Source organism: Ovis canadensis, chromosome 6 (genome assembly GCF_042477335.2).
Source record: "Ovis canadensis isolate MfBH-ARS-UI-01 breed Bighorn chromosome 6, ARS-UI_OviCan_v2, whole genome shotgun sequence".
NCBI classification, from domain to species: Eukaryota; Metazoa; Chordata; class Mammalia; order Artiodactyla; family Bovidae; genus Ovis; species Ovis canadensis.
In genome coordinates, this window is record NC_091250.1 from 133,037,947 (window position 1) to 133,046,382 (window position 8,436).

At 69.8% G+C, this 8,436-nt stretch overlaps 1 protein-coding gene across 1 annotated transcript; it reads right to left on the reverse strand.

The window, feature by feature from the left end:
* Positions 1–331: 331 nt before the first annotated feature.
* On the reverse strand, positions 332–8,211 carry NAT8L (N-acetyltransferase 8 like). Its single transcript, XM_069593293.1, has 3 exons — positions 7,774–8,211; positions 6,360–6,524; positions 332–4,554 (listed from the first exon to the last, which is right to left on the reverse strand). The coding sequence occupies exons 1-3, from the start codon at positions 8,147–8,149 to the stop codon at positions 4,187–4,189; spliced, it is 909 nt and encodes a 302-aa protein (XP_069449394.1). The 5' UTR covers positions 8,150–8,211; the 3' UTR covers positions 332–4,186.
* Positions 8,212–8,436: the final 225 nt, after the last annotated feature.

Below are 8,436 nucleotides of genomic sequence, written 5' to 3' on the forward strand. Positions count from 1 at the left end.
GGCACCTCCCCCCGGCGTCTCAGCGCCCCCATCCCTGGCTGACACCCCAACCCCTACCATGGCCCTTCCTTACAGGACCTCGGGGTCCCACCCAGCCTCACCCCTCACCCCATCCCGTGAGCCCACGGCTCCAAGGAACATCAGACAGGCAGGCAGACGCAGGGCGGCTGGGTCGAGCCCACGGACATAGGAGCAGGGGGCCTCCCCTGCCCACAGGTCGCCCCACCACCGACCCCCGCCCTGGGGTCGGGGGGAAGCCCAGCACCTCAGGGAGGAGCCCTTCCGGGCCCGGTGTTACACAGAGGACGCGGCAAGAAAGCATGGACCGTGGTTCCATCAGCTCGAGTTTTATTGAAAAACAGCAGCATTGGGGGCCGGGCAGGTGTAGGGCCATGGCTTCGGCCCCCGCCACCGTGGCTCACAGGGACCCCCTGCCCGGCAGCCTGCGCCCCCGGAACTCGGTGCCCCTTGGGGCCCTCCCACGGACCAAACCGACGGTGGACTCAGCCAGTGACAGGAGCCCGCCTGGGCCCCCGTCCCCAGATCTGACTTCCACCAGCCCGCAGAGTGTCCCCGAGCGTCCCTGCCCTGGCCATCCTCCCCACAGTGCCAGCGCCCCGGGCAAAAGCTCACCCCGGGCACCCCCGCTGCATGCGGGCCTGTCCAGCAGCCTCAGCCCAGGAGGAAGGAGGGCTGGGACCCAGGCTGGCCGGGCCAGAGGAGAGCGGACGAGGCCTCGGGGCCAGCCCGCCCCGGCCAAGCACCCCCAGCCCCCCGGAGCCCTCAGACACCAGGCTCTCCCCCTGCACACGTGCACACACACAGAGGCACACGTGTGTGCACCTACCCACAGGCACACACAGGCACACCCCTTCTCCGAAGCGGCTGATTATTGCTGTTAAGAAACCGCATCCAACACTGGTAGTCACGGGCCTCATGCCGCCGCCAGAAGCCTGTCGTCGGCACCCCGAGCAAACTCAGCCCAGGGTCTGCCCGCGCTCGGCCCAGAACTCAACTCCCAAAAGGCCCCAGGGCCACCAGCTGACGTTCAGGGGCCGGAATGACGCACAGCAGTGGCTGCGGACAGACACGAAGGCAGAGGTGGCACGCGGCACGCGCAGGGAGGGCCCAGGCCACCATCCAGCAGCCCCCAACACCGACAGCCCCCACGGGCAGGCAGACGGCTGTACCCACACTTCCAGCATGCCCGCCGGAGGTCAGAGGCAGGCCCGGGGGCCCAGAGAACCTCCAAGCCCTTGCCAGACACAGGAAGGAGCCCCCTTCCCCCAAGGACCATCTCTGAGAAAGGACCCCCAGAGCAGGATGGGGGCCCCGGGACCACGTGGCCTCCCGGTCCAAGCCCCTCATCTGTCTGCCCGCAACCCTGCCCTGGGCCAGCAGGGGGAGACCAGCCCCGACATAGACGGAGGGACCCGGGGGGACACCACCAAGGCCCTGCGTGGGGCCAGACCACCTGGCTGGCCCCGACACACACCCGCTCTGGCCACCCACCCTCAGGACCAGCTGCCTGAAGAGCCTTTACTCGGCCAAGGCCTGCCGGCCACGGGCCAGGACACTGGGCCGTACAACAGTGCTGGAGCCTCAGCCGCTCCGGGTCCCGGGACTGGGACGGGCCCATCGGGCCAGCGCTTCAGGTCCATCTAACAAAGATGAGCTCAGGCTCCGCCTCCCGCTTCTGCTGGCTGGAAGCCGGACCCCTGAGCGCGGTGCCAGGCCCAGGGCTGGCCTTCCAGCCCAGGGAGGCCCGGGAGTCGGCAGGGCCAGGAGGGGCCCAGGGCTGCCCAACACAGAGAAGCTGCCCAGACACACCCCCAGGCAGGACCCCGGGGCGACGCTTCACAGAGGTAGAAGTGACATCAGGATTTCTACAAAGGTATAAAACTCACAACCCAGTGCATGTTTGTGGAGCAGTTAGCTCCCAGGCTGGGGGAGGCTGGGAGACCTGCCCCCAGGAGCCCAGGCCGCACGCTGGCCGGGCAGGGGTCTCGACCCGGGCTCAGCACGCACCCAGCCTGGGCCACACAGGCACCTCTGCCCACCTCAGGGCCAGGCGGTGGCTGGACAACAGCATTCTGGACACATGGCCACCCTGCCACACCCCTCCTGGCGTCCATCCTGGCAGCAACAAAGGGCACGAGGGGAGGTTGAGGGCCCAGCCTGTGCCCAGCACCCTCTGGGCCATCTGCAGGGGTGGGGCGGGGGCCACGCAGCAGGAACAGACACCAGGGGACAGGAGGGGCCACACCCCTGCCAGGAGGTACCCCTCGAGGCGCTCCAGTCCACACCAACAGACGCCAACCCACCGGAGACAGAGGCCCCCAGAGGCACAGGGTCGGAGGAAGCCTGCAGCATCCCAGAGCCACCACCGGACAAGAACTCGACCCGCCAGGCCCCAGGCCGGCCGCAGCCCCGCCGCGCCCCTCACCACCTAAGGCCACCCCAAACCGACATCAAACCGAACAGAAAGAGGAGAAAGGCACAGCTTTGTTTTCCGTTTTGCTAAAACACTTTACGTCTGTCTGTATTATCCAGATTAACAAAATCTGAGAGCTGCAAGAAAATAGGGGGCCGATTTCTGTACAGTCTACAAAACTCCCACCCCCGACGGGGGCCGGGCGCCACCAGGGAGAATGTGCAGGGCAGCGCGGGGCCTGTACAATGTTCTGCAGGCTACCTCAGCCGCTCACAGTACCCAGGGCCCCTCGGGAGGCCAGGCACCGCCGGCTCAAAGCGCCTCTGACAACGTGCCCTCCAGGGCCCCGCACGTGGTGCCCAGGTCCATGGCCCACGCCGCCTGCCACTCCCCCCGCAAAGTGAGGGGCCTCTGCAGGCCTCTACGCCCCTCCAGCCACCACCTTCCTCCCCGACTCCGGGCCACCCCCACTCCCAAAAGCCCCTGCCTGTGACCTGGGGCAGCAGGCGGGCACTTGGAAGGCGCCCGCTCCTACACTGGACGCTGCTGGCAAGCTGCTCCTGCCTGCACCCACCCAGGAGTGCTCTCGGGGCGGAAACGACGTTCAGTCAGGGTCTCCCTCCAGACTCCAAACCAACACTCCACCCCCCGGCACCCACCCCTACCAAACTGGGCCGGAAATAGTGCATATTGTAGACCACACAGGTGTGTGTGTGTGTGTGTGTAGGTATCAACTACCGTTTTGTCCCAAGAGTTAAAGTCATGCAGAGTGCTATTCTGTCTAAATAACATTAAAAAATAGGTCGGCTTCAGGCTGGGAGAAGCTACGGGCTCGGTGGTGCGGGCATCAGCCTGGGTTGGTCAAGATTCACAGGACAGAGCCCGGCCGCCGTGGGGCAGAAAGTTCCCAGGGAGGTCCGGGAGCGGCCACTACGCCCAATCGAGCTGGCCCTGGGGGAGCGGGGACCCCCACGGCCGCCTCCACCTTGCCCTCCAGGAGGGCCCTGACCGCGGCTGGACCACACGTCGCTATGGGAACCACACCTGGCCCGGGCGGAGGAGGGGCAGGTACCGAGAGAAAAGAGGTGATCGACGTTGAAGCTGAGCCAGACTGGGGGAAGCGAGGGGCGAGGTGGACAGCAGGGCTCCGGAGAGCGGGGCGCGGGCCGGGGCGCTCACCAGTCTGGGTCCAGTCTGGGCAGGGCGGGGGCGGGGGGCTGCGCGCATGCGGCATGCTGCAGCCAGGCCTCATCCTCGGCATGCGGCATGCACGGAGCGAAGCGGCCGCGCGCAGCCCGGCGCCGCGCGCAGCAGGCCCCGCCCACTGGGGGCGGACGGCCGAGCCCCGCCCCGCTGCCGCCCGGGTCTGCTGGGCGCGGGGGCCTCACCCCAGGGGCTCTGTGCTTGACGGGCAAGGCGGGGCCCCTGGCCACCTCCGGGCTAAGCGGGCCGGGGCCGCTCCGGCCGGGGCCAGCAGCTGCGTGGGCTCGTGGCGGCCCACGCTGTCACTCTTCAGGGCGTGGCCCGACCCAGGGAGGGCGGGGGGCGTGGCTGGAGGGACCACCCACCTTCCCGCGTGTCACCGATGCACAGCGGCCCGGCATCCCCCAGGAACCAGCCAAGGAACCGTGTGGTGTCGAAAAGGGAGGAGCCCAACACACACACCAAGGTGAGCGTCTGAAAGCGGCCCGGGCGGCGGGCGGGGCGGGCACAGGCGGGCGGGCGGGCGGGGTGGCGGGCGGACGGCGGCGGTCACTCCTCGCGCAGCTGCAGGCGGTAGCGGTGGTAGCGGACCTGGAAGAAGAGGCGCTCGGCCAGCGAGAGGGTCATGCCGGGCATCACGTGGCGGTCGCTGGAGCCCATGTGTCTGAAGCCCAGCGACTCGTAGAGCTTGTGGGCGGCCGCCTTGACGGCCGTGGTGCCCAACACCACCGCGGAGTAGTGGTGCGCCAGGGCGAACTCGAGCACCTTGCGGCCCAGAGCCTTGGCGATGCCCCTGCCGCGGAAGCGCGAGTCCACGGACATACGCAGCAGCTCCACCGTGTTGTCCGCCGCGTGCGCCCTCGCCGCCACGATGCCCACCACGTTGCCATCCAGCACGGCCACCCAGAAGCAGGAGCCTGCGGGGAAGAGGGAGGAGGTCAGGGCCACGGGCACCACCGCCTTTCAGCCAGCCGGCAGGGCCCCTCTGAGCCGAGCACCGGGCCCAATCTGCCTGCCGCCCGCAGCAGCCCTGGAGCCACCCTGCCCCTGGGCCCGAGGCTGTGCAGCAAGCCCTATGGTCAGGCCAGCCACCCCCACCCCAGGCCCAGACCCATCACAGCCCTGTGCAGGGCAGGAGGGGACATGGGAGACCTCTGGGGAGCCGGGAGGGCAGGAGGGTCAGAGGGACGAAGCCTGGAGGGGAGAGCCGTCTCCTCTGGTGACCGGAGGCCCAGGGGCTCCAGGAGGCTAGGCCGACGTGGTGCCCACTCCAGGGAGCCTGCGCCCGCCCTGCCCACAGCCACACCAGCCTCCACTGCCACATTCTCCTTCGTGGGAGCCCTAACCTCCCACTAAAGCACCTTCTCATGACCCACGTGACTCATCTCCCGTCCTCTGGGTCCCCCCTGCTTGCTTCTCCAGCACCCGCCCCCACCACCCCAGCCTGTCACCTCTGTGGGGGTCTCCTCACTGCCGAACCCCAAGACCGAGTCTGGGCACACAGCCAGAGTTTAGGAATGACCACCCCCCCATCCGCTGACCTGCCCACTGGCCGGGGGTGTGGGCTCTCCCCACCCACCCAGCCTGGGTCAGAGGTCAGCACAGCCTCAGTTTCCCCAGAGCAGGAGCAGCCCCCACAAGCCCCAGCGAGGCCCGTGAGCCACCGTTCAGCCTCCCCACCCCCACAGGGCCTTCCTGCAGACTCACCAGCTGTCTCAGCCCACCTGATCTCACATCCAGGGGGCCCGCGCCCCAGAGACAAGGGGCCATTCCAGGCTATGCGGTGGGCACCGGGCAGCCCAGGCTATGGTGCAAGGCCCCTCCCGTCCTGGGCAGACCTGGGCTGAAGCTCCAGGATGCTAAGATGTTTTGTTTGGGTTTGGGAGAAGGTCACGCAGAACCGAGGATGCCCAAGGCCTGCCAGGAGGCTTCGGGGCTGAGAAAGGACCAGCCGCCACAGCCCGGAGCTGGTCACACCGGGCAGCTCAGCCCTACCCTGGGAACTTTGCTTCCCCTGGCCCGGCCGCCCTTCCCTGCCTCCCACCACGGTCCTACTAGACCCTCACCAGCCATTCAGGCCCCTCTCCACACAGACCTCCCTGCACCTGGGGCACCCTCACATCCCAACTCCGGGCACGCAGAAAAGCCTGCCCCTGCCCCCAGGCCAGCCTGGAGCGCTCCAGAGCAGGTGCCAGCCCCTCCATCTACAGAAAGCCAGGGCCAGGGTGAGACCCTGGGATTAGTAAGCGGCCCAGGGGCCAGAGTGAAAGCGTGACATGAGACCCCCGTCCTCCTAGGGTTCTCGTCCCCCCACCGTGGGGTCCCCGTCCTGCCACTCAGGGCCCCAGCATTCCGGGCCAGCCTGGGACCCACGAGACGCACCGAATGGGCCCCTGGGGGGTGAGATGGGCACCAGGCGACAGGCAGCGGTGGCCCGAGCAGCAGGGCGGGTCAGCGTGGCCCAGGGCCAGCTTGGGCCAGCAGCGCCCGGCCCTCAGAGGACAGAGGACGGAAGCCAGCGATGCTCCGGGAGGACCCAGTCCTGCCAGCCCGGCCCTGCCAGCCTGCAGCACCCCACCCCTCGCCAGCGCCCTCGTCCCTGGGAGGCTCAGTTCACACTCCATCCAGCCCAGGCTGCCCGGTGCCCACCGCAGGCTGCTGGGGCTGGGCGGCTCTGCGGGGAGGAAGGGCTTTGGGGTGGGGGCGGGGCCCAGAGCCTCACCAGGGGGCTTCATGTAGTACTGCTCGATGTCGGCCATGTCCGTGTGCAGCGCGCAGTCCAGGTAGGCGAGGACCACCTTCCGGCTGTAGTAGTAGCGCAGGGCCAGCAGCCCTGCGGGCACCAGGCAGGTCAGCAGCAGCGAGCGCGTCAGGGCGAAGCAGAGCGCTGCGGGGAGAGGGCGCACTGAGTGCCCTCCAGGGCGGGGCCTGCGGGCCGCCGAGTCCCGCACCGCACTGGCCCCTGGTCGATAACCACCAGGGCCGTGGGCAGAGGAGACCCCAAGCGCGCAGCCCGGCCTGTTTTCTCTGGAAGAGCAGAGACCATCGCAGCTGCCGCTTCCACTTAGCCCTGTTGGCAAACTTTTCATCCGTGAGGACGCGATGTCATCACCCCTGACATCAGGACTTCCAAGTGTCCTGAGTACAGTATCGGCCTCTGGCAGGCTGCCCTCAACCGCTGGCGGGCACAGATCCGGGCATGACTACGGAGAGGGGGAGCCCTGCCCATCACCCCAGACCCTTAGCTGGGTCCATATCCTGGCCTACATGAGGCTTGGGGGAGTCAAAGAGCCGGCATGCCAGGCACCGTCCCTCTCTTGGGAACTTGGGGGGCCCCACTCCAGCCAAGAACCCTCAGGGCCGGCCTCTGGGCGTCGTGAGGGCAGGGGCCAGGGAGGAAGGCCGAACGGGGCCTCCAGCGCTCGGAGGCAGACGTGCCTGCAGTGAAAGGCCTCTGCTGCGTGACCTTGGGAAGTCCCGCCTGCCCAGCCTCAAGCTCCACATCTACGAAATGGGGAGAATCGCCCTCCTGCTGCAAGGCCTCAAGGGACCAAACCTCAAAGCCTCCCACAGGGGCGCCCGCGTCAGGCCCACCGCCCCTCGCCCCGCCTCCTCGGCGCGCTCCCTCCGCCCGGCACCCCGGGGAGCTGGCTGCCTGCCCCTCATAAATTAGCACTTGGAGCCGGCGAGGCAACCTCCCCCGCCCGGTGGATTATATATAGTTACACGCGCCGGGCGCGGGGCCTCGGCGGCGGGCGCTACCTGCCGCTCCCCCGCCCCCACCCGGGATGACCGGGGAGGGGACGCCGGTGGAGACCCCAGTCCTCCCCGCCCGCAGCCCCTGCACCCGGCCCACACCGGTTCCCACGCCCGCGCCCAGCGCGCCTTGGCCCGGAGCCCGGACCGGCCCCAGCGCCGGGGGCCACCTCGCCCCGGGGCCGCCGCAGAACGTGCGCGTCCGAGGGGAAGGCAGGGGTCCGCCTCCCTCCTGGGCCGAGGTCGGGGGGTGGGGGGCGAGAGGGCCGGAGGGAGCCCCGTGCGCGTCCCCAGAGGGCCGGGCGGGCGCGCACTGCGGCAGGCTGGGGTGCGCCCCGCGGCCCCGACCCCGCCGCCCCGCCGGGTCCCTGCGCACTGACCGGCCAGCAGGGCGTAGAGCAGCTGCGCGCGCGGGTGCTGCCGCAGGCCGCGGAAGGCCGTGTTGGGGATGCGCTCCATGATGCCGTCGTAGAAGATGCGGCGCGCCGCCTCCTGCTCCGCCGCGCGGAACTCGCGGATGTACACGCCGCGCCCCTCGGGCGGATCCGCGCCCCCGGCGCCGCCGAGAGCCTGGGGGCCCGGCGCGGGCGGGGGAGCCGCGGGGGCGGCGGCCGGCCCGGGGGCGGCGGGCAGCGGGGGCCACATGGCGCCGGCGGCGGCGAGCAGCGCGTCCTTCTGGGCCCCCGGCAGCGCCTCATGGTCCTCGGCGGCCACGATCTTCGTCTCGCAGACCATGTCGGGAGGCCCACAATGCATGCACCCGGCCGGGCGGCGCAGCGCAGGGACGCGGGCCGGGCGGCGGGCCCAGGGCAAGGGCGCGGCGCCCTCGGACCCGCGGCGGCGGCGGCGGCGGCGGCTCAGGAGCGCGGGGCGGAGGCGGCGGGCGGCCGGGGCGCGCGCAGGGAGCTGCGCCGCATTTTGGAGAAGTATTTATAATGCAGCGGCGCCGGTGCAGTCGCGGCGCCCGGGGTCCCGCAGGGTCCTAGCGTCCACTGCATTGGCTGCCGAGGGTCACCATGTGATCTCGAGGGTGGGAGCAGACG

What these genes read in the sequence shown, in the direction of transcription:
- NAT8L (XM_069593293.1), bottom strand. Translation starts at nt 8,149, where the DNA reads ATGCATTGTGGGCCTCCCGACATGGTCTGCGAGACGAAGATCGTGGCC. An exon ending in GCTCTACGCCCTGCTGGCCG is followed by an intron (nt 6,525 to 7,773) that starts GTCAGTGCGCAG and finishes CTCTCCCCGCAG; the next exon opens with CGCTCTGCTTCGCCCTGACG. An exon ending in GTACTACATGAAGCCCCCTG is followed by an intron (nt 4,555 to 6,359) that starts GTGAGGCTCTGG and finishes TCTTCCCCGCAG; the next exon opens with GCTCCTGCTTCTGGGTGGCC.